Source organism: Podarcis erhardii, assembly GCF_964252035.2.
Source record: "Podarcis erhardii genome assembly, chromosome: 15".
Classification (NCBI taxonomy): Eukaryota; Metazoa; Chordata; class Lepidosauria; order Squamata; family Lacertidae; genus Podarcis; species Podarcis erhardii.
This window is the reverse complement of record NC_138505.1, coordinates 9,572,704-9,600,535: the sequence shown is the minus strand read 5'-3', so window position 1 is coordinate 9,600,535 and position 27,832 is coordinate 9,572,704. Positions and strand designations below refer to the sequence as shown.

Sequence of the window (27,832 nt, the reverse complement as noted above, 5' to 3'; positions counted from 1 at the left end):
TAACCTGAAACTGTTCTTAACCTGAAGTACCACTTTAGGTAATGGGGCCTCCTGCTGCCGCCGCGCCGCCGGAGCATGATTTCTGTTCTCATCCTGAAGCAAAGTTCTTAACCTGAAGCACTATTTCTGGATTAGCGGAGTCTGTAACCTGAAGCTTCTGTAACCCAAGGTACCACTGTATAGTTATAATTTTATATTTGTAAAATCGAATGAAAATTATTTCAAAAAAGAAAAACCAAGATTAGGAAAATGAACAACCAAACCAATCATTTAATAACAAAAAAAGCGGGGAGGGTGCCATTTTGACTGCCTCAATCTGCGTAGCCCGTCTGGTCCTCGCTGCTGTCGTCGGAGGACAGGAGATCTTCGGGGCTGCAGGCAAAGCAGACCCGCCCCATGTCCTGCCAGCACATCCGGCAGTAGAGGGTCCCGCACTCGGGGTCTGGGCACAATTTGGAGTTGCTGGATTGGGGCAGGCCGCAGAGGATGCAGTACTTGCGGAGAAACCGCTGGAGGAACGGGAGCCAGCGGCCCAGCCTGTCCAAGAAGGGCTTCTCCTGCAGTGGGAGGAGAGAAGGGAGGGAGGTGCTCAGCCCCAGCAAGAAAGGGAGCTATATGCTTATGTTATATCATAGAACCAGAGTTGCAGAGTTGGAAGGGACCCCAACGGTCATCTATTTTTTTAAAAAATAATATTTATTAAAGTTTCCACAAGAAAGTTACAAAAATAGTAAAAAGAAGACACAAAAAATACAAACACTAAGAAAAACAAAAACAATTAAAAACAAATCCCTCTTTCTATCTTACAGTTCATTTACTTATTTTCATGACTTCCTCACACCTCCCTTTTTTGTATTCCAATTCAAATATTTAATTCAGCAAATCCATACTCTCTCTATTTTCTCTTAATTCTTTGTCTTCACATATTATAATTTTGAATTTTCATCTAATATCCATCCCTTTTTACATATTCCTTTTAACCTTATTGCTAAGACCACTTCGTTTCATTCCAACATCATTTTAACATTCAATAATTTTACAATGTTTCTGTAAGTAATCTTTGAATTTCTTCCAATCTTCTTCCACCAACTCTTCTCCCTGGTCTTGGATTCTGCCAGTCATTTCCGCCAATTCCATATAATCCATTACTTTCATCTGCCAATCTTCCAGGGTGGGTAAATCTTGTGTCTTCCAATACTTTGCGATAAGTATTCTTGCTGCTGCTGTGGCATACATAAAAAAAGTTCTGTCCTCCTTTGGCACCAGTTGGCCGACCATGCCCAGGAGAACGGCCTCTGGTTTCTTCAGGAAAGTATATTTAAATACCTTTTTCATTTCTTTATAAATCATCTCCCAGAAAGCCTTAATCCTTGGGCACGTCCACCAAAGGTGAAAAAATGTTCCTTCAGTCTCTTTACATTTCCAACATTTATTATCACCAACGGTCATCTAGTCCAACCCCATGCAATGCAGGAATTTCCACTGAAGGGAAAGTTGTTTGCCACATGTTTCCAGATGCCTCTTAACATCCGGAAGACATCTTGACATTCAGAAGACATCTGAAGGCATCCCTCTTAAGGGAAGCTTTTAATGTTTAACAGACTACTGTATTTTAATACTTTGTTGGAAGCCGCCCAGAGTGGCTGGGGAAACGCAACCAGAAGGCTGGGGTATAAATAAAAAAATATTAATATTAATATTATTATAACAATATCCTTGCTAAGGATTTCATACGGCAGTTCCTGCGATCAAAGAAGTGAGTCTTCATCTCTGTTTGGATACAACTGGGCGCCATTTTGAATCAAGATGGCCAACTGAACCTTTCAAAATGGCCCTGATTTTAACCACCAGTTTCAGAACAGCACAGACTTTTTGGGGTGTGTTTCTTAGAATCCTTCAACAAACACCTGGGGAAGAAAGGAGACTGCTGATTGGAAATATATCCAAGTCGAGAGGGTGCTGGGGATATCAACATTAAATTACATAACAAAACCAACAACCTTCACCAGAATAAAAATAGAACAACCCGTTTCAAAACGTTGGCATTTGACAGTCTCTTTTTAGGATCCAGATTCCAGAGCCATTTAAAATGGCATTCTCTCCCCCCCCCCCCAATCTGAAGCAGTACAATCCATGTTGAGTTTCCTTTCCCCTTCTTCCCTCCCTGCGCCTTTTCCTTTGTGTGTCTTGTTTTTAGATTGTAGGCCTGCAGGCAGGGACAATCTTGTTTCAACTGCTTGTAGGTAAGCCGTTCTAGGGCTGAAAAGTGGGGTGCAAATGCTCTAAAAAATAAGAATGTCACCCCTCCCTTCCCCTGCAGGTAGAGAGATTGGCCCGGGTTCAATTGAACCAGCATTTCGTATAGCCGCGGAGCCTGAATGTGCCTTGTTTTTCAGCCAAGCTCCTAGAATGAAACTATCTGACCCTTGCCCTACTAAATCATCAGGTGCTTAAAAGCGCCCGGCTAGGCTGCAGGTTTACTCAGTGGTCCCCAGTGGGAGGGAATGGGCGGAGGCCCGTCAGCTGAGCCAACAGGAAGCCTTGCCCTGAGGTCCCCGTGCAGCAGGGGAGGTGGAAAGGTAGGGGGCTCAAGTGGGCAGGAAACGGGGGCAGGGTGTTGCCTTCGGGCAGAGATTTAATGGATTGCACAGAACTGCCCAAACACTCGTGCTCTAGATGCACTGGGGGCAGAGAACAGGTGCTCACAAGCAAATCCACACTGGGAGCAAGCATGTTTGGGGAAAATCCTTCCTTTTATTCAATCAAAAACATGTTATTCAATAGCACATTGAAATAAAGAAGAAATGAGATAATATGAGGAATGGCAGATAGAGTTGGGTATGTTTAACCTGGAGTACAATACAATACGATAATCTTTATTGTCATTGTCCCATAAAGAACAACGAAATTGAAAAAATCTGCATCAGAAATTCAAAAACCCACAAGCCTGCTATCCCAGCCTGGTTAGCCCCTAGAAACTCTGATACCCCATAATTGAATACAATATACTCACATAAAGACCACCTTAAAGGTAAAGGTAAAGGGACCCCTGACCATTAGGTCCAGTCATGACCAACTCTGGGGTTGCAGTGCTCATCTCGCTTTATTGGCCGAGGGAGCCGGCGTACAGCTTCCGGGTCGTGTGGCCAGCATGACAAAGCCGCTTCTGGCGAACCAGAGCAGTGCACGGAAACGCCGTTTACCTTCCCGCTATAAAGTGGTACCTATTTATCTACTTGCACTTAGGGGTGCTTTTGAACTGCTAGGTGGGCAGGAGCTGGGACCAAACGACGGGAGCTGTTATGTACTGAGTTGAATAGGATCCAAACTGCAGCAGTCTGATTGGTCCTAGAACAATAGGCTCCAAAAGGCAGCAGTCTGATTGGTCCTAGAACAATAGGATTCAGAATGCAGCAGTCTGATTGGTCCTAGAACAATGCAGCAGTATGATTGGTTAGCAGGAACCACCCAATCATGCTCCAGATAGAAGTGAATCCACAACCTGATTGGCCTACAGTAGAATCCTGGAATTAGCCAATCATGTGCAGCCCATTGTGTAAATAATGTATATAAAGCAGATACTTTGAGGGGACATTCATTCATTCCTCCTCACCACTATGAGCTGAATAAAGAGCATGAAATCACTTTGCGACTCTGAGTATATTTCACTGGCGACGAGGATGGGATCCCGCTGAGCTGACTGCCACACACAGCACCGCAGCACCGCCACCTGCCGCACCGCTGCCTCGCACCGTGTATCCAGGCTTCAGCTCCGGGACACAAGGAACTCAGAATGGCAACTGACAGCAGCTTCTCGCCATTCAACCCAGCATCTGGAGACTGGGAAGCGTACGCCTCCCGTTTCACCTTCCTCCTAGAAGCCAAAGGGGTCACCGATGAAGAAGACGCCAAGAAGAGGGCAATATTCTTCAGCGTCTGCGGAGAGGAGACATTTGAAATCGCCCGGGCTCTCCTTGCGCCTGAAGACGTCGCTACTGTTCCATACAAAACAATAATGGAACAGCTGAAGGGGCACTTTTCGCCACAGCCCTCAGTGGTGGCTCGTCGAAATGCCTTCTACGCAAAGCGGCAAGCCCCTGGGGAAACCATAACTGGGTTTGTGACCTCTCTCCGCCAAGCTGCCCGGTTCTGCAACTTCTCAGAGCTGGAGAACATGCTTCGTGACCGCCTCGTCGGTGGCCTGAAGGATGAGAAGCTGCAACGACGCCTCTACGCTAAGAAGAACCTAACGTTCCAGGTCGCTCTGGAGGAGGCCCTGGCAACGGAAGCTGCTGAGAGGTCGACGCAAGAGGCACGGCTGAGCCAGCCGTCCCAACCGAGGGTCCACCACGAAGACCTCACCAACGACTCGGGATCCGACAGGGAGGAGGTGCACCGAGTACAGCAGCGCACTCAAGCAGCCCACATACCACAGCTGCCTCGACGAGAAGGAGGGAACTGCGCAAGCTGTGGAGAAAGTCACGAGAGGAGGACCTGCCGTTTCCGCAACGCAGAGTGCAGGCAGTGCAGAAAATTGGGACACATCGCCCGGGTGTGTCGGGCTCGGCCCACCCGAAGCCAGGCATCAGATGACCAATCCAAGAGCCCCAGGTCCCGGGGCCCAACGCACCAAGGCAACTCGACGGAGCTCACAGACTTCCAGGTATACCAGTTGCCCCACCCCAACGTAGAGAAAATTTATGTAGAGGTACAGATAGAGGGGGCCCCATGCCGCATGGAGCTTGACACGGGTTCAACTCTATCCATAATCTCGGCAAGGACCTTAAGGAAACTGTGTCCTACTGGGGGTCCCAAACTCAGGCCGGCCCCATTCACCCTCCGGGACTTCCAGAAACGTAAGGTCCCCACAATGGGGGTGGGGACCTTCAGGGTGCAATACCGAGGGCGGACGCGGCAACTGGACTTGCTTGTGGTCAAGGGCCCCTACATTAGCTTACTGGGGTTGGCATGGTTTGGACCACTGGGACTAGCCATCACCGGGGTGAACCACATGAGCTTACAAGTGGACGTGGACGCCATATGCAAGGAGTTTCCGGGGGTTTTCGATGGGAAATTGGGACAGTATACGGGCCCCCCCATTGCTCTACAGCTTGACCCCGCAGTACGACCAGTCAGGCTCAAGGCCCGCCGGGTCCCATTCGCCCTGAAACCCCGTATAGACGAGGAATTGGACCGACTCGTGGAGCAAGGAGTGCTGGAGCCGGTGCCTAATGCCCCCTGGGAAACCCCAATCGTCACACCCGTCAAGCCTAATGGTTCGGTCCGCATCTGCGCAGACTACAAATGTACCATAAACAAGGCCCTCATGGCCCATGCATACCCAGTGCCAGTGGTCAGCCATGTCCTTGCCACCCTGGCTGGGTCGAAAATTTTTGGCAAGCTGGACTTGGCCCAAGCATATCAACAGCTGCCAGTAGATGAGGCCACAGCAGAGGCACAGACGATTGTGACGCACAGAGGAGCGTTCAGGGTAAAGCGGCTGCAATTCGGGGTCAGCGTGGCACCAGGCATATTCCAGAATCTAATGGACTCTCTCCTTAAAGGGATTCCTGGTGTCACCCCCTTCTTTGATGATGTGTTGATTGCCGGGCCCACACCAGAGGAGTTTGAGGACCGCCTCCGCACTGTTCTGCACCGTTTCCAGATGGCGGGTCTCAAGGTGAAGCGGGAAAAATGTCTACTAGGAGTGCCTCAAGTGGACTTTCTGGGATTTATGGTGGATGCAGAAGGGGTTCACCCGACTGGGGACAAGGTACGGGCCATTTGTGATGCCCCAGCGCCCAAGAACAAGACTGAACTTCAGGCCTTCTTGGGATTATTGAACTTTTACCATTCCTTCCTTCCCCACAAGGCGGCGGTAGCGGAGCCCCTACACAGACTCCTGGACAAGCGGGCCCCTTGGGTGTGGGGCCAGCGCCAGGAGGCCGCATTCCAGGCAGTCAAGGACTTGCTTGTCTCAAACTCGGTCTTGGCACACTTCGACGAGAGGCTGCCGGTGGTGCTAGCATGCGACGCCTCGCCCTATGGCATCGGCGCTGTCCTGGGACACCAACTCCCGGATGGAAGAGAGGTACCGGTAGCATACTTTTCCCAGACACTCAACGAAACCGAGCGGAACTACTCGCAAATCGACAAGGAGGGTCTGGCAATCGTGAAGGGAGTAAAAAAATTCCATGATTTCTTGTACGGGCGGCCCTTCACCGTGGTGACTGACCACAAGCCGTTGCTTGGCTTGTTTGCCCCCGAAAAGCAGACCCCCCAAGTGCTGTCTCCTCGCGTCCTCAGGTGGTCAATTTTCCTTGCCAGCTACCAGTATGCACTGATTCACCGCCCTGGAAAGGCGATGGGCCATGCAGACGCCCTCAGCAGGCTACCACTACCGGAAACAGGCCCCGACCCAGCACCTGCACAAGAGGTTATGAGCCTGGAGCTGCTTCCTGACCGCCCCATTCAGGCACAAGAAGTTGCACACCATTCCAAGAAAGATAGGGTCATCTCCCGGGTCCTGGACTGGGTGTGGAGGGGATGGCCCAGCCGCAGCCCCGGGCCAGAATTCGCCGGCTACACAACCCGCAAACATGAACTGTCAGCCCACAAGGGGTGCCTGTTATGGGGAAGCAGGGTCGTTGTTCCCCAGCCCCTCCGCAAAAGGGTCCTCACAGCCCTACACGAGACACACCCAGGGGTAGTAAGAATGAAGGCCCTTGCCAGGAGTTATGTGTGGTGGCGGGGATCGACGGAGAGATAGAGGCCTGGGTCAAACACTGCCAGGCCTGCCAGGAATCCCGCCCAGATCCCCCAAGGGCCCCAGTCCAGTCCTGGGAGTCCGCCCGAGCACCATGGTCACGCCTGCATGTGGACTTCGCTGGCCCCTTTCAGGGGAAAACATTCTTCATAGTGGTGGACTCCTACACCAAATGGCTGGAAGTCGCACTGGTACCGTCCACTTCTACGTCCGCAGCCATCCGGGTACTACGCAGGCTGTTTGCAACCCACGGGCTCCCTGACACTCTCGTCTCAGACAACGGGACTGCATTTACATCAGGAGAATTTCAAACCTTCACAGTGCAGAACGCCATCCGCCACATCCGTTCGGCGCCATTCCACCCTGCCACCAATGGCCAAGCAGAACGCATGGTGCGGACCACCAAGGACACCCTTCGCCGCATGACGCAAGGGGATTGGGAGTACCGCCTTGCCACATTCCTTCTAGCACAGCACAGCACCCCCAGCTCAACGACTGGCCGGAGCCCCGCTGAACTACTAATGGGTCGGCGCCTTGCAATCAGATTGGACCGCCTTCACCCCGATAGAGCTCAGGATGAGGTAGTGGTGGGGGAAGGCAGGAACCCCCGGACCTTCGAGGCCCAGGACCCAGTGTACGCAAAGAATTTTGGGGCAGGCCCTGCATGGGTGCCTGCCACAGTCACCAGGGTCACGGGCCCCGTGTCGTACGAGGTGCTAACAGATGGGGGGCAATGCTGGCGCCGCCACTGCGACCAGATACGGCGACGATTCCCGGGAGAAAACCAGGAGGAGGAGGACAGGTCAGAGGAGTCCCAAGGGAACAGTGGGGCAGTGAGGCCCATAGAGCAGCAGGGGCAAGCAGGAGAGGCAGAATCAGTAAATACAGAGAGGACCCGCGAGGCCGAAAGGACACCGGAACCAGAACCACGACTGAGCGAGCCGGTTGCGCCAGACCAAACAGCCCCATCCTTGGAACACGAGCCAGAACCTGAACCCCGGACCAGGGAACACCCCAGGCCGCAACGCACACGTAGGCCACCGGCGTACCTTGAGGACTATGAATGCGACCTTCCGGGCAGGACTGGAACTTAGAGGGGAGGGGTGTTATGTACTGAGTTGAATAGGATCCAAACTGCAGCAGTCTGATTGGTCCTAGAACAATAGGCTCCAAAAGGCAGCAGTCTGATTGGTCCTAGAACAATAGGATTCAGAATGCAGCAGTCTGATTGGTCCTAGAACAATGCAGCAGTATGATTGGTTAGCAGGAACCACCCAATCATGCTCCAGATAGAAGTGAATCCACAACCTGATTGGCCTACAGTAGAATCCTGGAATTAGCCAATCATGTGCAGCCCATTGTGTAAATAATGTATATAAAGCAGATACTTTGAGGGGACATTCATTCATTCCTCCTCACCACTATGAGCTGAATAAAGAGCATGAAATCACTTTGCGACTCTGAGTATATTTCAGGAGCTCACCCCACCGTGGGGATTCAAACCGCCGACCATGCAATCGGCAAGCCCTAGGCGCTGAGGTTTTACCCACAGCGCCACCCGCGTCCCTAAAGATTACCTTACACTGCGTTTAAAACCAAAATCGCATTTGGATAGAAACTGTTTCTCAGACAGCTAGTCCTAGTCTTTATAAAGCACAATGGGTGACATGGGAGCCATATCTAAAGGATTGTCGCATGGAAGATGGAGCAAACTTGTTTTCTGCTGCTCTGGGAGGGAGGACCCGAACCAATTGGCTTCGAACTGCAGGAAAGGAGATTCCGACTAAACATCAGGAAGAACTTTCTGGCAGCAAGAGCCGTTCAACGGTGGAACGGACTTCCAGGGAAGGACTCTCCTTCCTTGGACATTTTGAAGCAGAGGTTGGACGGCTGTCTGTCTTGGATTCTTCTGCTGCGATGCCTGCAGTGCAGGGGGCTGGACTAGATGACCCCTGGGGCTCCCTCCCGACTCTACAATTCAGCGAAGCTACCTGTGTTCTTCCACTCACCAGTCTTTTGCGTTGCCGCACCCGCAGGATGATGCGCTTCCGCTGCACGATGATGAAAGCCATCCTCTGCCGGAGCATCTCGTTGTAGAGGAAGAGAATGCGCTTCTTCTCCCTCTGAGAGAGAGAGAGAGAGAGAGAGAGGGTGGCAGGGAGAACGTGAGGCTGGAGAGAGAGCGTTGTTATTATGCTGTCCGGCCATTCTGGCCGCAAATGGACGTCACCCACCCTGGTAGCCAGGGCCAGATTTCGGTTTAATGAGGCCCTAAGCTACTGAAGGTAATGGGGCTCTTTATATGTCCAGCTATCCTTTGTCAACAACAAATTGTCACTGTTTTAGGGGTTGTTTTTAAAAGTCTGGAACAGATTAATCCGTTTTGCATTACTTTCTATGGGAAAGCGTGCCTTGGTTTTGGGACGCTTTGGTTTTGGAACAGACTTCCGGAACAGATTAAGTTTGAGAACCAAGGTACCACTGTATATAGAAATGAACAAACCAGTGATATTTTAGGGAGCAGGCTAGCAGGCGGGGCCCATTACTTACATCATAGGAGCCTACACAACACAAAACACTGTTGCTGTAGTTAGGTTTTATCTTATTTGTTTTTTATCTTATATTTTGGAAATGTACACCCAGGTTTTATTTTCCCTTTAAATTTTTTTAGGGGGCCCTAAGAGTGTGGGGCCCTAAGCTATAGCTTGTGTCTTATACATAAATCTGACATTGCTGGTTGCCCTCACAGTGCAACGGAGAACATTTCTCGTGTTGGGCAGGGTGTGTGTGGGTGTGGGTGTGTGCATTTAATCTGGGGCCTGGCGTCCCAACCTTGGGGAAGAAGAAGGCGGCGATGACGCGGCGGATGCGGAAGACGTAGACCTGCGCGAAGCACAGCAGGATCAGGGCGCCCAGCGGTGTGACGCAGCTCACATACTGCTCCTTGCTCATTCCATGCGCTTCCGGCAAGCAGTCTGAGGGAGAGAGAAAGAGAGAGATGGGCCAGAGGGGCAACCTTTGACAGAACGCAACAGCCATGGTCTTGTTCAATCCCGAGTGGAGGCATGCAGGGAGCCTCTCTCAGCCCAAAGGCCGCATTGCCTTCTGGGAAACTTTTCGCTGGGCAGGGCCAAGGGCCAAAGTGGACAGGCCTCTCAGGCCGCGCTGGGTTTACGTATAAGCTAAACAAGCTAGAGCTTAGGGCCCCACTCTCTTGGGGGGCCCCCCCAAAAAATTAAGAAAAAAACTGGATGTACCATACATTTCCAAAATATAAGATAAAAAACAAATAGAATAAAACCTATATGCAGCAAAAGTGTTTTGTGTTGTGTAGGCTCCTAGGATGTAAGTGATGGGCCCCGCCTGCTAGCCTGCTCCCTAAAATATCACTGGTTTGCTTATTTCTATATATAGGGTGCCTACATTCTGCATGGACTGGTTGCATGGCAACATGCGCAAATGGCTTTCGATACCTATTAGGTCCATAAATTACTATATAGCATATATTCAACACAAAAAAGAGTGACTATTTGTTGCTGACAAAGGACAGCTGGACATATAAAGGGCCCCATTACCTTCAGTAGCTTAGGGCCTCATCAAACCTAAATCTGGCCCTGCTCTCAGGGCCCACCTGCCGCTAGATATTAAACCCATATGCATAGCACTCATTTCTACTGAAATGAGGCTGCATTTTAATGTTGTGCTTAATCTTGTTTTTAAGTTGTATTTTAATCAACTGTTTTTATACCTGGTGTTAGTCGCCCTGAGCCCAGTCTTGGCTGGGGAGGGCGGAGTATAAATAAAATTATTATTATTATTATTATTATTATTATTATTACTACTACTACTACTACTACTACTACTATTACTATTGGCAGCTGCTCTGGAGGCTAACCCCTGGACCGTGGGGCCTTATCCCTCCCCACTTCCAGGAAAACTGCACAGAAAATACCCTCCACCCCCAATCTTACGGTCTCCATCCTCTGCACGGCGCCCTTGCCTGGACTCCTCCCCAACTTACGCAGGTTGTTTGTCTCCATCACCATCTCCGAGGAGGTGTTCAGGGCCCCGATGGTGCTGCGCAGGAGACGGGCCATCATGGTGTTCCCTCCGACTATGACTTCCAAGTGGTGGCTGCCTGCAGAGAGGGGCAGGAGAAGGGATTTAGCTAGTTAGCTATCACCCGCTCTTTACCCCAGCCATCCCATTAAAACACAATGTTTTTAAAAAAAGAAAGTTAAAACAACTTGCAACCACAAAAATAGTACAGTGGTGCCTCACAAGACGAAATTAATCCGTTCCACGAGTCTCTTCGTCTTGCAGTTTCTTCGTCTTGCGAAGCATGGCTATTAGCGGCTTAGCGGCTATTAACGGCTTAGCGGCTTAGTAGCTATTAGCGGCTTAGCAGCTTTAAGAAAAAGGAAACAAACTCGCAAGAACTCGCAAGACGTTTCATCTTGCGAAGCCCATAGCCCATAGGGAAATTCGTCTTGCGGAACGACTCAAAAAACGGAAAACTCTTTCGTCTAGCGAGTTTTTCGTCTTGCGAGGCATTCGTCTTGCGGGGCACCACTGTGTCAAATGCCGGGGTGAAAAGGGGCGTCCTGAACATTTGCCAGAAGCCACATAATGAAGGCGTGAGACATGTGCCTGTGTGGAGGGAGTTTTGGGGGCCACCAGAGAGCCAGCCCCCTTGCAGCCCACCACCACCCAGGGCTCTGCAGGTGGAGGAACGACCAAGAGGGGCCCCTCTGTCTATCACAGCACCCGAGGGAAGAAGGCAGTCTGTTCAAGGTATTTGGGGCGTGAGCCATATCGGGTTTTGAACATCAACATGAACACATTGAACCAGTGGCATAGCATGGGTAGCAGGCGTCCGGGGCAAGGCAGGGAGGGTGTGGGAGAGAGGGGAACAGATGGAGTACACATGCGCATTCAACTGCCCAATGGCATCTGTGTCACCCAGGAGATTGCAGCCACAGGGAAAAAGAAGAAGAAGTTTTGCTGTCTGGAGAGGTCACTTCCTGCTTCACACGGAGAAGCCATTTTCAACAGAGCCCAGTGACAGAAGCGCGCAGCTGTATGGAGGCAGCACCAGGTGCTGAAATTTTGTGACCCTAAGAATTTTGTGTCCTGTGCTGCCGCCCCCATGCTATGCCACTGCCTTGAACTGGACCCAGAAACAAACTGGCAACTGGTGCAGGGGTTATACGAGATCTAAATGGAACCCCAGCCAGGAATCTGGTTGCTGCCTTCTGGAGCAACTGAAGTTTCCAAGTCGCCTTTGACAGCAGACCCACGTAGAGCACATTGCAATGTTGATTTTTATTCCGCTTTTCCAACAACAAATGCTGCGCTCATAAAAACTTCCTGCTCTTAAAATGACTCTGCGCCATCTTGCTGGTGTCTGGGAGTGGTGCTGGATTGCCATACAGGCATGTGCTCAGGGCAAGGGACGCGGGTGGCGCTGTGGGTTAAACCACAGAGCCTAGGGCTTGCTGATCAGAAGGTCAGTGGTTCGAATCCCCGCGACGGGGTGAGCTCCCGTTGCTCGGTCCCTGCTCCTGCCTATCTAGCAGTTCGAAAGCACGTCAAAGTGCAAGTGGATAAATAGGTACCGCTCCGGAGGGAAGGTAAACGGCATTTCTGTGCGCTGCTCTGGTTCGCCAGAAGCGGCTTAGTCATGCTGGCCACATGACCCAGAAGCTGTACACCAGCTCCTTCGGCCAATAAAGCAAGATGAGCGCTGCAACCCCAGAGTCAGCCACGACTGGACCTAATGAACAGGGGTCCCTTTACCTTTATGTGCTCAGGGCAATAGCTGAGCAAGACCCCCCCAAAAAGCTAGAATGGTATTTCTTTTAAAGCATAAAAGTAGGGGGTGTCCCACCAACACAGATCAAAGTAAGGCAAGGAAATCAGATCCTGTTGTGTGTTGCAATGAACTTATGATACATTCTGTTATAAGCATTTGATTCGTTTCTTTCGTTATTGCATATGCATAAAAGCAGCGTACGTTGTGCAATTTGCTGTTTTATTTCAGATAACTGAGATAAGAGGTGGGATGAAACGTAACCAATGCTATTTGATTTCATGGTTCAGCATAGAGGCGGCAGCAGTGAAGAATGCCCATTCTTGGGTCACCGCAGGTTTGCCTTATAGCACAAGAACGGTTCTCCCACCCTTGTACTAAAATAAAGGAAATTAATAAATATTTGCCCGTTTGATGTTTTCTAAATATCCAGCTGATGTTTAAGGCAGGGCTGGAGAGGAGGGGAAAGGGGGAACCTCCCTTCCGGGGTCATATAACTTACTGCGGAAAGAATACTCCACAAAGGAGTGGTGTTTGATGGTGCTGAATATGGTATACAGCAGGAAGTCAAGGACGCAGGCAATTATCACAAAGAGCGATGCTGGCAAACAGCCCAGTAATTCTGACATCTGGAAAGAAGCAGGGTGTGTGCGTGGGAGGAATAAGTGTGGGTCAGTGACACATATGGGGCTGATCAGCCCCCGGATAGAGGACATCGCCCGTGTTTTACAGTAAACAGCATAAAACATCTATGCGAAAAAAGTTCAGAGAAATCACAGGAGGAAGAGGCTACCCCCAGCAATAATGAGTCAGGTTAAAGAACTTGTTGTCCAGCATGGGCAACAATTAATAACAGCTAAATCTATTCACCGTATTTTTCGCTCTATAAGACACGCCAGACCACAAGACGCACCTAGTTTTTGGAGGAGGAAAACAAGAAAAAAAATATTCTGAATCCCAGAGACCAGAACAGCAAGAGGGATCTCTGCACAGCGAAAGCAGCGATCCCTCTTGCTGTTCTGGCTTCTGGGATAGCTGCGCAACCTGCATTCGCTCCATAAGACGCACACACATTTCCCCTTACTTTTTAGGAGGGAAAAAGTGAGTCTTACAGAGCAAAAAATACGGTACTTGTTTACATTTATATTCCACCTTTCCCCACCACCCCAGGAGCTCAAGGTGAGGTGCACATTTAATATTTTATTATTATTATTATTATTATTATTATTATTATTATTATTATTATTAATTCAACTTATAGCCTGCCCTATACCTGCAGGTTTCAGCGTGGTTCACAACAAGACCACAACATACAAAATCAAACCAAAAGCAGTAACCTAATTAACCCCCCCCCCCAAAAAGCCATATTCTAAAAGAGTGTTGGGTGTCAATAAGATCAACCAAAGGCCTGATTAAAAAGGAACGTTTTTGCCTTCCTCCCCATTTCTCTTCCTCCCTGTTTTATCTGCAAAACAACCCCGTGAGATAGGTTGGGCTGAGACACAGTGACTGGCTGAAGGTCACACCCAGTGAGATTCATGGCGGAGTGGGCGATTTGAACCCTGGTCTTAGCCCGGCACTCTAACCACTATTCCACCGCTGCCTCTCCAAGGGAAGAGGGCACCACTGGACATATAGAGCTCACAGGGAAAGCTGCTGAACTTGGACAAGGTTATGTGGTCTCCCACGAGATATAAGATTCTAGATTTTTATGACTGCTTTATATTGTACATGTCTGGGCAGTGCAAGATTCGAGGGGTTTCAGGCACAACTTACACATCACCTGTGTTTCCCTTTGGAAAAGAGGCACAGTGCAGACTGTGGCATCTCTATGATATATGGTTTATTTACACATATATACAACCTGGTCCCAAGAGGGTCTTGTTTCCCCCATAGCTGCAGCCCTGGATTTCAACAGACATCAAACATGGCTCTGACCCTCTCTCTAGCTTGCCGCCTTTACCAAACTGAAACCTTTTTTCTCCCAATCACATTCCAGCCTATGCTAAAACTCCAAACCCTGGTTTTCATTCTTCTAACGAGCTCTGAACTGAAGGAGGGGCCCCACTCATCTGCGTCTGGCACAGAGCCATCTTAATCGCTTTCTTAACGGCCCATTACTTTCCTTTTGTTTTCTTAATGGCTCATCTCCCAGGCAATTATCTCATCAGGAAACTGGCCGGGGTTATATTTTAACCCTTGCTGGATCCAGGGGTTCAGGAGTTGGTTAAATTCTAACATCTACTGGATCCAGAAATTTAGGGGAGTCTGGTACCCAAAAACGCATAATGATATATTGTATAGGTCACGTTTTTGTTTTATATAATTCCTATGAATATTTTTATGTTAGTATGATTCTGCTTGGCTACAACCATCATTTGGTTGCCTTATTAATAAATCTGAAGTTGGCATGAAAACAGCAGTGGAGGTGCGGGGGTAGGAAAACTTACAGGGCCAACCCCAGGAGGAGAACTGAAGCTGTGTGGGGGGAATACAAGGGTCTTCTGGCAGTTATCAGCACCCTTGACAAACTACAGCTCCCAGAATGCTTTGGGAGAGAAGCCATGGCTGTTCAAAGTGGTATCGTCGTGTTTCAAAGGTATGCTGCGAATGCGGCCTAAGAGAATTGAAATGTACAGATCCTGCGATCCCTACTAAGAATAGACCCACTGACATTAATGGACCTAAGTGAGTCATGTCATTGACTTCCATGCACCTACTCTGAGTAAGGCTGGCACTGGATACACAGCTCACAATTATTAAAGCATAGCAGGATCCCAATCCTTCGGTATCCTACCTGGATGCCTCCCTCTAACTCCCACCACCCCATCTCCGTAGGTCTCTGCCCCCAAAGCCTATCCACTTACCATATTTTTGGTCTCAGGCGGCTGGAAAGCGAGGCGGAGGGGGTCGATGAGACTGCTTTGCTCGGCACGCCGCAAGGGCAGAAGTGTCCGCTTCTTCTGCAGGGTTCACAGGGCGGAAGGAGGCAGTAGGAGTGGGGAAGAGTTGTCATCACCCTGTTGCCTGTTGTCATCACCCAGCAAATTACATCCAGAGGTAGACTCTCTCTGGATGTGGAGGTTCCACTTCAGCTCTTGTGACTAAAAGGCTGCTGAGGGACGTATCCTTCATGGGTCTGAGAACTCCGCAGGGGCTCTGCTTCCTTCCCCCGAATGCCCTTTGACCTCTGCCGCCTGCAACCACAACCCCCTCTCTCTGTGACTGCTGACCGTCACCACCCGGCCATCTAGCCAAGCCGCGAACTCTGGCCGCTCCTACCTGCTTCCGACGTCGGGCATCTATCTGCCGGAAGTAGCGGGATATGTAAAGATTGTCGAAGCGGATGTCCTGCGTGTAACTGTTTGTGTAGGAGAACGCCCTGAGGGAAAGGAGGATGGAGATGGGGCTGAAAAATAATCTGGCAAGAGGTGGGGAGGCACTCCAACCTTGTCTGCCTAAACCACCGAGCTCCACTCCCACTGCAAAAGCTCCTGCCAAGGCCTCTTCGTTAAAAATACAACAACCAATGACACAGCATGCAACTAGTCCTCAACATTCAGATCACAGCTGCCGAAGGCTGCAAAGCTCTGGGTCAGGGCTGCTGCTGGTTGTCAGCTTTGGTGTCCAACCCACCACCAGTAGAAATTCAAAATCCATCCCCATCGCACACCTGCTTATTACAGTCCCACAGCAGATGTGGAACAAGACAATCATTCCTCTTGCACAAGAGGGGAACTTGACGCCTTCTGGATGCTGTTGGGACTCCAACTTCCACCAGTCCTCCCTGCCAGTGTGGCCAATGGGCAGGGCAGGACAATTCTAATCAAGCAGCTTCTGGGGGCCACGGGTTCTCCACCCGTCTTCGGCACACATCCCAACCAATCAAGGATCATGTTATATGCTCTTGCAGAGGTGTGAAGAGGGATGGGGCCCCTGCAGCCCTCCAGTTGTTTGTTGGTACTAGAACTCCCATCAGGGATGACGAGGGCTACAGTGGTACCTCGGGTTAAGAACTTAATTCGTTCTGGAGGTCTGTTCTTAACCTGAAACTGTTCTTAACCTGAAGCACCACTTTAGCTAATGGGGCCTCCTGCTGCTGCTGCACCACTGCTGCACGATTTCCGTTCTCAACCTGAAGCAAAGTTCTTAACCCAAGGTACTATTTCTGGGTTAGTGAAGTCTGTAACCTGAAGCATCTGTAACCTGAAGCGTATGTAACCCGAGGTACCACTGTACAGACCAGCAACACCCAGAAGGCCACAGATTCCTCTTCCTTGGCTTATTTTATTTTCACGCACAGAATAATGGCAGAACACGTTTTCATGCTGCAGTCAATGAAAAGCCAGGTGTCAAAGGCTCACCCAGAGACTTAGGAAGGTCGGTAGGCAGGGCAGAGGCATAGTTTCTGTATTTATTGGCTCCTGCTTCTACAACAGGGGTAAAGGCCCTGCAGCCCTCAAGATGTTTACAGGGACTAAGGCCCCCATCAGCTCCAGCCAGCATGGCCGATGGTCAGACGTGCTGGGAATGTAGTCCAACAAAATCCATGAAGGTTGCCAAGGGCCTCAGGCTTGCCTCAGGCACAACCCAAATAGGTTCCCTGCCCCCACCCAGGAGCTGCCACACCCCCAGCCCAACTCACGAGGCAAAGACGATGATGAACATGCAGGAGAGGAGGACCCGAAGCACAGACATGGAGGTGCTCAGGCGCTCGCCCTGCTTGGCCACCTCTTCGTTGACTTCATCCACCAGGTGTCTGTGGGAGAGGTTGGCACCGACCAGCATGGTCTGGTGTTCTTCCTGGATGTGGGGAGGGTGGGGGAGAAGAAAGGAAAGGAATGTCCTAAACGCTGGTCCCAAAAGATCTACGCTGGTTGCCGGTACATTTCTGAGCACAATTCAAAGTGTTGGTGCTGACCTTTAAAGCCCTAAACAGCCCTAGCCCAGTATACCCAAAGGAGCGTCTCCGCCCCCATCATTCAGTCCGGACACTGAAGTCCAGTTCTGAGGGCCTTCTGGCAGTTCCCTCCCTGCGAGAAGTGAGGTTACAGTGAACCAGCAGAGGGCTTTCTCGGTAGTGGTGCGCTCCCTGTAGAACACCCTCCCGTCAGATGTCAAGGATATAAAGTACTGTATTTTTCGCCCTATAGGACGCACTTTTTCCCCTCCAAAAATGAAGGGGAAATGTGTGTGCGTCCTATGGGGTGAATGCAGGCTTTCGCTGAAGCCTGGCGAGCAAGAGGGGTCGGTGCGCACCAACCCCTCTAGCTCTGCAGGCTTCGCGGACCTCTCCGCAAGCAGCGGGAGCGCTCCCGCTGCTTGCGGAGAGTTGCCTGCATGCAGAAGCCTGCGCGCGCTGAGCTCAGCGCATCCAGGTTTCGCAGACCTCTCTGCAAGCGGCGGGAGCCAGCGCTGGGCTCCCACGGCTTGCAGAGAGCTGCCTGTTTGGGGGCTGGGGCGGGGGAAGCTCGGGCCTCCCCCGCCCCAGCCCCACGCCTGGGGGGGGGAATAATTTTTTCCCCTTTATTTCCCCCCCAAAAAAACTAGGTGCGCCTTATGGGACGGTGCGTCCTATAGGGTGAAAAATACGGTATTATATGAGATTCAGAAGACAGCTGAAGGCAGCCCTGTATAGGGAAATCTTTAACATTTGTCATTTTATTGTCTGTTTGATATTTTTTTAGGAGCTTGCCGAGTGGCTGGGGCAACCTAGCCAGATGGGTGGCGTAGTGTTGTTGTTGTTGTTGTTGTTGTTGTTGTTGTTGTTGTTGTTGTTGTTGTTAAATGCCTGGGGTTTGCTTGTTTATTTTTTTAATTGTTTGTTTTTTAATTGATCTGTAAACTTTGCTAGACCCCTATCGCCCTTGCCATACTCACCTTGACCGCTAAACTGGCTGTGAAGTCCTGGTTTAAACTATCCACGGAATCGTTAACCCGATCGTAGGTTTGGCCAAAGTTCCCTTCCACAGGAATCTTGTCATGGCACCAAGTGTGCATAACTGCAGAGGAAGAGGAGGAAGAAAGCAGCTGGAGAGCGAAGCTGCATTTCTGAACGAGAGTTAGGTGCTCAGCAGGGATGTACCACTTCAGACGGGCAGGTGGAGGAGGGAATGTACCACTGCTGGTGGCAGGTGGGGACTCACAGGATGGGATTGGATCGGGATTTGAGTCCGACACGCCGGTCTGGTTCACAAGGTGTGCTAGGCCCAAGCTTGGTTTAGGGAGGTTCTGCATGGCTTCCCCTGCCCACCAAAGATCCCTGGGAACTGTAGTTCAGCCCAGGTAGCAGAGCCGTTATCAAGAGGCTTAAAAACAGCCCGTCAGCCACACAACAAGCAGTCCCTACAAGCAATGGCCTCACGGCGGCTTCTCTTCTCTTGTCCTTGGCTGGAACTCACTCTTGGCAAAGTGGCAGAGGAAGCTGAACTTCATAGGAATGCAAAGCAGGTGGTTGATGAAGGGCACGGCAATTGTCCGCATGCAAGATGCATGCTTAACTGCAAACCAGCTCTGGCAGCGTTTGATGGCTTGGTCTATAATTTCTAGAAGGGGAGAAAAGAAAGTGTCAACAGTGACAGATGTCCATGAAACCTCTGCTTAAAAACTTCCAAGGAAGGAGAGTCCTATTTAGTAGAAGAAAAGTCAAAGATGGACATATCTGCCGATCGGTAATCTGAGTAATTTCACTCTCAGCTGAACCTACATCTCAGGGTAAAATGACTAGGAGGAGAACTATATAGGCCACCTTGAGCTCCTTGGGTACAATGTAATCAATCAATTAATCAATCAATCAATCAATCAATCAATCAATCAATCCCACCCCTCATGGGTGGATGTACCAACTATAATACACCCTCTCCAAAATATAAGGAAAAGATTAGAATTTATCAGGAATAACTTCCTTGGTGTCCACTTCTATTTTTTATTTGATGTTGTCAACTTTTTAATGCTCTGTATTTTTATATTTTCTGCTTGGCATCAACTAAGTTTTACTTACAGTAGCCCCATTGAAATGAATGAACAAAGACGGCTTGCAGCAGTTCTCAACTTGTGGGTCCCCAGATGTTGTTGGACTACAACTCCCATCATCCCTAGCTAGCAAGGCCAGGGCTCAGGGATGATGGGAGTTGTAGTCCAACAACATCTGGGGACCCACAGGTTGAGAACCGCTGGTTAAAGAGACATTTGGGGAAAGCTCTGACTGCTGAAGTGGATTACGAGTGATTTAAATGGATGGTGTGAATGTGATATTAAATGCAGGTTTGAATGCAGTGCCAAATGTGGGTTTAAATACATTAAAAAAATAAAATAAAGCTCTGACAAAGGTGGAAATGGGACAGAACTGATGGATGGTGAACAGAAGCAAAAGTGATGCTGACCAGATATGCGATCCTCATGCCCACCCTTTGAATAATCCATGCTCACAATCCCATGTGTCCCTTTCCCATATGCTTACGGGTGCAGCGCATTCGGGTCTTGGCCTCGTAGATCTCCTGTGTGGAAGGGTTGGCTTTGTGCACTGCCGACCTCACCGAGCGAACCCCAAGGCCTGCCTCGCTGGCCACCTGCTCGTTCAGCTCTGAGAAGGAACGTGAGACGTCCCTGGTTTCGGACCTCAGGGTCTTGCCGCTCTTCTGAAGCAGAAAACAGGGGGGGGGGCTAGAGGGTGGACTAGAGATGGCAGCCCCACAGATGGAAAAGATTGATTCATATATATTTTTCCCAAGCAGCAGGGACAGCTACCACGATGGGCCAATTCCAGGGCTCCCATTCCACCATTCTCACTTCGCATGACCACAGGAAGTGGACCCTGATGGATGGGACCAGTGGTCCATGTAATCTAGGGAAGAGGGGATATGTGGCCCCCCAGGTGTTGCCAGACCACATATCCCATTATTCCTGGCAATTGGTTATGCTGGCTGGGGCTGATAGGAGTTGGGAGTACAAGAACATTGTTGAACTACACCTCCCATCATCCCATGCTGGCTGCGGCTGATTGGAGTCCAGCAACACCCAATGGCCAGGCAGATGCTCCAAGAGAACTAACAGCATCCCAGCTTGCAAAGCCAAGCCATTCCTAGAAAACTATCCCCTCTGTGTTGAGCTGCTTTCTTCAGCCTCTGCCTAGACTCCTTAAACGGCTTAAACGTCTCAAGACCGCAATACCTCAAGGACCACCTCTCCCCATATAAACTGTCTTGGACCCAGAGAACATCCTTTAGGCCGTTCTTTGTGCGCCTCCTTCCACGTGAGGTCTGGAGGGTGGAAACACAAAAAGGGCCTTCTCCGCAGTGGCTCCCTGTTTGTGGAATTGCTCTCCCCGAGGGATGTTCATCTGGCGACTTCATTCTATTTCGCCAGGGGAAAAGCTTCCTCTACAACCAGGCCTTTGGCTGACTAACCTCCCACAGTGGTACCTCAGGTTGAGAACTTAATTCATTCTGGAGGTCTGTTCTTAACCTGAAACTGTTCTTAACCTGAAGCACCACTTTAGCTAACGGGGGCCTCCTGCTGCTGCTGCTCCGCTGCTGCACGATTCCTGTTCTCATCCTGAAGCAAAGTTCTTAACCCGAGGTAATATTTCTGAGTTAGCGGAGTCTGTAACCTGAAGCGTATGTAACATGAAGCGTATGTAACCCGAGGTACCACTGTATATCCTTTTAAAAGTATTTGTGGGAGGGGGTGGGATTATAGTTCTGTTCTGTCCTTGTTTTTATGGTGAGTTTTGCATTTTTAACTTGCATTTTTGTACTGCAAAGCGCCCTGAGATCTTCGGATGAAGGACGGTATACAAATTTAATAGATAATAACATTATTAATCAATCACACCAGGGTTTCTCCCTGCCAGAAGCTCCCATGCTGAATGCCCAGGGACCTTTGGGGGGCACTAGCAGTACTGCCAACCCCCCACCCCACCCCACTGGCCGACCTAGTATACTGCTTCTCACCACCATGTCCTTGAGAATCTTGCGTAGAGGGGACAGCGAAATCTTCCAGGCACGCTTGGCATTGTCAATCTGCATCTCCACAGTGCAGCTGATGGAACGCACCACTTCGCCCAGGTTGTGCCGGGTATTTGCCACCGGACCTGGTGGGGAGGAGGGTGTATGGCAGAAGGAGGGAGACAAACATCATGAAAGAAAAAGGAGTGGCACCCTTTGCGCCAAACTATCCAGGAATAGGGCAGAGGCCTCTGCTGTGGCATTCTTGGCAATGGCAGCATAGTTGGCACCAGAAGTTAGGCTGCTTACCACAGCCTCTGTGGGTAGCCCTCTGGTTCAGCCAGAAAGAAAAACTAGGGATGGTCAAACTTGCCCCTGTTAATAATCTTTATTGGTCACATTCACCCCATACATTCTCTTTTTTTTTGCATACTATCAGCAGCCACACAAACTGCAGCATGACGACATCCTTACAACCTTATTATATAGTAAGTCGTATTATATACACGCAAGCGCGCACACATTATCATGCTGGATAGAGGCGTATTAAAACATATTCAGTACAAAATGCATTGAAAACAACAATCAATCTAGCCCAACCCCCTGCAATGCAGGAATATGGGGGTTGAAACCCACAAACCTAAGATTAAGAGTTTCTTTTAAAGTTAATACCTGTCACTGCCTGTTGTGGGAGTACTTTCCATAAAATATACAGTGGCACCTCGGTTTACGAATAATTCGGTTTATGAACTCTGCTAAACTGGAAGTGGTGTCCCAGTTTGCGAACTTTACCTCAGTCTAAGAATGGAAGCCAAATGATAGAAGGGCACTGATGGCAGGAGGCCTCATTAGGGAAAGCGCGCCTCAGTTTAAGAATGGTTTTGGTTTAAGAACGGACTTCCGGAACAGATTAAGTTCATAAACCGAGGTGCCACCGTACTGTACACACTGTGTACCATTGGATATCCCCAAGTTTTATAGTGTTACGAGAGAAGGAGAAAAAACATTCTCCATTCACTTTTTCCATATAGCAAGCTTAATTTTACACATTTCTCTCATGCAGTCATAGATATGAGTATTTATTGTACCATCGAAGACCCTTGCCAAGACATAGGTGAGGATGTAAATCCGTCCTTCTTTCCCCAGGAATTTGGGTACCACCAAGAGGCTGGCACAGCGGAAGTGTGGGGACGTGCCCCAGCCCAGGGCAGCCACACCTAGGGGAGGGAGATGGGGGAGACAGTCAGTTTTTATGCTGTGGGGCTGCCCCATGCTCTTATCAGCACTGGGGAGGAACTAGCTTGATTTAATTGCATACACATTGCACTTCTGAAGAAAGGTGGGTTGTTTAAACCACTTTTGGAATTTCAACACCCCCCATGGCATGTTCATTTATTTATCTTAAATTTATCACCTGCCCTTTACCAGCAGATCCCAGGAGAGGTACAGCAATTAAAAAAGTAAAAGTAAAAGCAGATTACAATAACGGGAACAGTGGGCCCTGAAAACATATACACACACCCCAGATATTCACATTTATTTGAAAACCATTGAAAGTACTCAGTCAACTGAGGTTATGCCCCCTGGAGAAGCCTGTCCCCCCAACCAAAGCCTGTCCCATGTAATATCCTCTTTTTGGGGTATATATTTACCCATGATTTCCCCCCAAAAGGTTCAATAACTTGGGGGGGTGTCTCCTTAAAAAAGCTCAAGAACTTTGGCTGCCCCCCCCAACAAAAACCCTGGCTATGCCCATGCCACACGCCCTGTGGCAGCCATTTTGTGTCATGCCACGTCCCAGTGGGAAACATTGTGCATTAGTATCATTGAATTTATTACCTGCCCTTGACCAGCAGGTCCCACGGGCAGGGGTACAACAACTCAAAATTCAAAACCAAAAACAGTTGGAAAAGATGACAACCGCAGGGACAGCATAGGCCTTGCAAACATGAACCCCAGGCCTGGGGAAACAGGGTATACGCCACACACCCCGTCTGTGGCGGCCCTTTTGAGCCATGCCACGGCCCCCACGGAAATTTCTAAAATCTCCAAATATGCCCACTGATTGCCACAACTTCCTGGCACTAGATAAGCCTCTTCCAGTGTAAGACCATTCATGGTTTCGGTTGTTTGCACGGAGGTTTTGGGTTACAGGGGTATTTGCAGAAAGCTAAAGGGCACTGGGCCCTCCTGCTAACAGGTCTCCCAAGATGGCGGGCCCTTCGTTGCCCAAACCCTTTACGAATCCTTCCACTGCCATGGCACCTCCTCTTTCTCCCCAGAGCCTCCGCCGTCCCTCCTCACCAGCCATGCCACACATCAGGTCGATCTTGTGCTCTTCGGAGATGGTCATGGGGAGAATCAGCATCCTAGAAAGGCCTGGAAATCAAGACAGGGACCTCTCTTGTTTAGGGTCCCCAAAGTGAAAATCCTGATTTTTTTTTTATTTTTTTAAAGCATTTTTGTAATACAGTGGTACCTCGGGTAACAGACTCTTCAGGTTACAGACTCTGCTAACCCAGAAATAGTACCGTGGGTTAAGAACTTTGTTTCAGGATGAGAACAGAAATTGCGCGGCGGCAGCAGGAGGCCCCATTAGCTAAAGTGGTACCTCAGGTTAAGAACAGTTTCAGGTTAAGAACAGACCTCCAGAACGAATTAAATTCTTAGCCCGAGGTACCACTGTAATAATAAAAAAAAAACATCGCCCTACTTGACATGCAGCCGAGTTTCCCCAGACATTTTGCCGATTCAGCAAAAATTTGCCCAGACGCCATTTTGGAACCCCAATTCCCATATGTGTCTAGGAAAACACATGGCAGCCCTCCTCTTGCTTCTATCCCTTGAACGAATGGTGCATCATATTTTCTGACCCCCCCCCCACCCTTGGAAACCATCTTTATTTTGGTCCTACCATCCTCCACCGTTGGCCACACTCACACCATGCATTTAAAGCATTATGAGACTGCTTCCAACAGCCATGGCACTTGCCATATTTCAAAAAGTGAAAATCCAGTTTTGCCCAAAGTTGTTGAGCTGAGTATCCCCACAGCTGACAATCTGCAAGGGTCTGTCCCAGCCCCCTGGGCCCTATAAACTCCTAGCCTCAGAATATGCTTGTCTGATAGGAGGCAGTAATCTTCCTCATACTGAAGGAGGTGAGGACAGGTGACCCCACCTAGACCCGAAGTCACCCCCCGCTCAATAATCACCCCAGACCTCAAAACTGTCCAAAATTCCTTTTGTCTTCTAAAAATCCACAGCTAAAGTTTTCCTCTGCTTTTTCTCCAAGATGCTGTGCATAGGCAAACTGTTACTTTTATCAGTACAAGAAGGCTTCAAAAAGCTAATGAATAGGCTCTGTCAGAGCAAGTCTGAGAACTGACTTTTATCTCATTCAGTTGCAACATCTTGAACATGCTGAACCACAAGGCTCCCCGACCCCCTTGGCTTCTAACCCCCCTTTCCCAAAGACAGGAGCTTTCTGTTCATGCTCAGGAAACTCAACATGGGGCAGGATTCCTGAAGAGGAGGAGAAAGGGGAGGGAACTGGAAGGGGAATATATGCTCTGTGCAAATGACTGTGAACCCGTGCTTGTTTGTGAACTATCACACTTGCTCCTTCTACCAGTTCATGGATGGTAGAAATAAAGCTTTTTCTCCAAAACTATTCATTGAGTGTCTGTTGACTCCCATTTTCCCTTTCCCGGGTGCAATACTTTTTCCCACCTGAGGGCAAAGCCTCATAAGGCTACAATACCAAGTCAGAGCACTGGTCCATCTACCTTAGGAATGATGAAACAAAATAAAAAAATTCCTTCCAGTAGCACCTTAAAGACCAACTAAGTTAGTTCTTGGTATGAGCTTTCGTGTGCATGCACACTTCTTCAGATACACAGTGTATCTGAAGAAGTGTGCATGCACACGAAAGCTCATACCAAGAACTAACTTAGTTGGTCTTTAAGGTGCTACTGGAAGGAATTTTTTTATTTTGTTTTGACTATGGCAGACCAACACGGCTACCTACCTGTAACTGGAACTTAGGAATGTTGATACTTCATGCTCTGCTACTGTGGTAAATCAAGTTAAGAGTCCAGTCCTCATGGTTTTTTGAATAAAGGAGGTGATTTTTAAAGGGAGCACAGGAGCAACTGTTCTATCTAGATCAGTCCTGTCTGTGCCAAGCAGGGTTTTAGTGCTCTACCTCTGAGCTATGGCCTTGATTATAAAGATACCAGTCCTCATGGTTCTGGATAAAGGGGTGACTTAAATAGCAACAAACAAAGCTACCATATACTGAGTTAGGCCCATGTAACCAAATACTGTCTACCTTGTGTGGCAGCAGCTCTCCAGGGTTTCAAACAGGGTATCTCCCTCAGCCCTATCTGGAGATTATTATTTTTTTTACTGAATATATATACTGTACTGCCCTATACCCAGAGGTCTCAGATGATGTCAGAGATTGAACATGGGACCTTCTGCAAGCAAAGCAGGTGCTCTGAGTTCTTGCCCTTCTTTGCTTCTCTAGAATGCAACATTTGCCTCTTATGGACTATCCACCTGCTTCCAAAACACTGTGAGCTCCTCCAGTTTCATGGGACCCTGATAGTTTGGGACCTGACGTTGGCCGAGACCAATTCAAAATGCATTTATATATTTCTACCTCCGTCTACATTCACATTTCCAGCCCTTACTGGATCAAAGTGGACTCACCCAGAGCATACAAGCTCCCGATTCCAGCCCCCAGGAAAAACTTGGCAGCCCAGAATTCGTCCGGCTGGCTCCAAAGGAACGTGATGCAGAAGCGAGGCAGCAGGAAGCTGAGAGCGCATTTCAGAGCTGCAAGAGAAGTTTATAAAACTACGCTTGGCGCGGAGAGAGTGGATAGAACGCTGGAACTCATGGACATACAATGAAGCTGAATGTTGGAAGATTCGGGACAGATAACAGAAAAGACTTCAGAAGATTGGAAGAAATTTAAAGTTTATCTACAGAAACATTGTAAAATTAAGGAATGTTAGAAGGAGACTGGAATGAAGTTATGTGGCTTTAGCAGAAATATTATAAAGGATTAAGTAAAAATAGATTGTTAATGGATGAAAGGAGGAAAGGTAAAGTTACATTATATTAAGATAAATTATAGGATAAAAATTGGGAAAGATGGAAAGGATTTGCTGAAATAGCTAACTGAACTAGAATACAAAAAAGGGAGGTGCGAGGAGGTCAAGGAAACAAGCAAATGAAAGATAAGTTATGGGAAGGTTCGTTGTGTTTTGTAATTGTTTCTATTTTTCTGTTTTTCTGTTTTATATATATAAAAAATTCTCTTCTCTTCTTTCATTATTGTGATGTGTTGTCAAGTTTTTGTTTAACTTGGAGTTATCTCTTTCTCTTTTTGTAACATTTAAAACTTTAATAAATATTATTTAAAAAAAAAGATAACAGAAAAGACTTCTTCACACAGCGCAGAGTTAAAACTATGGAACTCACTTCCGCAGGAGGCCGGGATGGCCACCAATTTAGACAGGTTTAAAAGAGGATCGGACAAATTAATAGAGGAGAAGTCTGCCAACAGCTACTAGCCCTGGTTCCTATGTTCTTCCTCCACTGTCAGACCCAGTGAAGGGCATGTCCTGGGGGGAGAGGGAGTGTGGCCAGGGCAGAGTCACTAAGGGCCGGACAAGGAGGCTTGGAGGACAATGTTTTGACCCTTGGGTATGGATACCCCACCTCTCCTCCAAGGCTTGAGTCAAGAGCAAGGGCTCAAAGGGGGAGACTCACTGGTGTTGGGGGACTTTTGCCTCCGGCCCTTCTGCTTCTTCACTCTTTGGTACTTTCCTTTGTCGTCTGAGTGCCCCATAGCTCATGTCTCCTGACGCAAAAAAGGAGCAGGACGTTGTATTTCTTAAAAAAACCAAGACCTCCAAAGCACGGATTCACCAGTGCTGTTGTTGTTTGTTAATTATATGCAAGAACCTTGTGCACAGTAATTAACTCCAACAGGCATCTCCCTCCACTGTCATCTATCAACAGCTGTAGCTGCAGAAAGTCCCACTAGCCTAGCCTTCTTCCTGAAAGGCTAGATTTCTAAGTGCAGGGATTCTTTTATCCTATTTGTGCAGATGAGCATTCCATTGAAGGGAAAACCCCTCCCTCAACACACACCAACAAGTAACCTGAAGCGGAACAGCTCTAAACACAGCCTGACCCCTTCCGTGAGAATTGTGTCATCACAATCTGGGTTCTACGTTGCCGTTCAAAGTGTGTTTACAAGGGACAGGGAAGATGCACTGTCTTCTCTCTCAGAAT

At 48.9% G+C, this 27,832-nt stretch overlaps 1 protein-coding gene across 3 annotated transcripts; it reads right to left on the bottom strand.

The window, feature by feature from the left end:
• Positions 1-248: 248 nt before the first annotated feature.
• DCST1 (DC-STAMP domain containing 1) lies at positions 249-27,458 on the bottom strand. 3 transcript variants are annotated; one of them, XM_081840969.1, is made up of 16 exons: positions 27,305-27,458; positions 26,237-26,362; positions 23,789-23,902; positions 22,612-22,740; positions 21,530-21,669; positions 20,038-20,215; positions 18,980-19,123; positions 18,459-18,580; positions 17,224-17,381; positions 15,861-15,960; positions 15,446-15,541; positions 13,081-13,207; positions 10,788-10,904; positions 9,599-9,741; positions 8,776-8,889; positions 249-557 (listed from the first exon to the last, which is right to left on the bottom strand). In XM_081840969.1, the coding sequence occupies exons 1-16, from the start codon at positions 27,381-27,383 to the stop codon at positions 312-314; spliced, it is 2,133 nt and encodes a 710-aa protein (XP_081697095.1). In that variant the 5' UTR covers positions 27,384-27,458; the 3' UTR covers positions 249-311. The 3 variants fall into 3 exon arrangements, with proteins under 3 accessions (XP_081697095.1, XP_081697096.1, XP_081697097.1); XM_081840970.1 differs by having other exon boundaries at positions 23,828-23,902; XM_081840971.1 differs by lacking the exon at positions 9,599-9,741.
• Between the last annotated feature and the right edge of the window lie 374 nt (positions 27,459-27,832).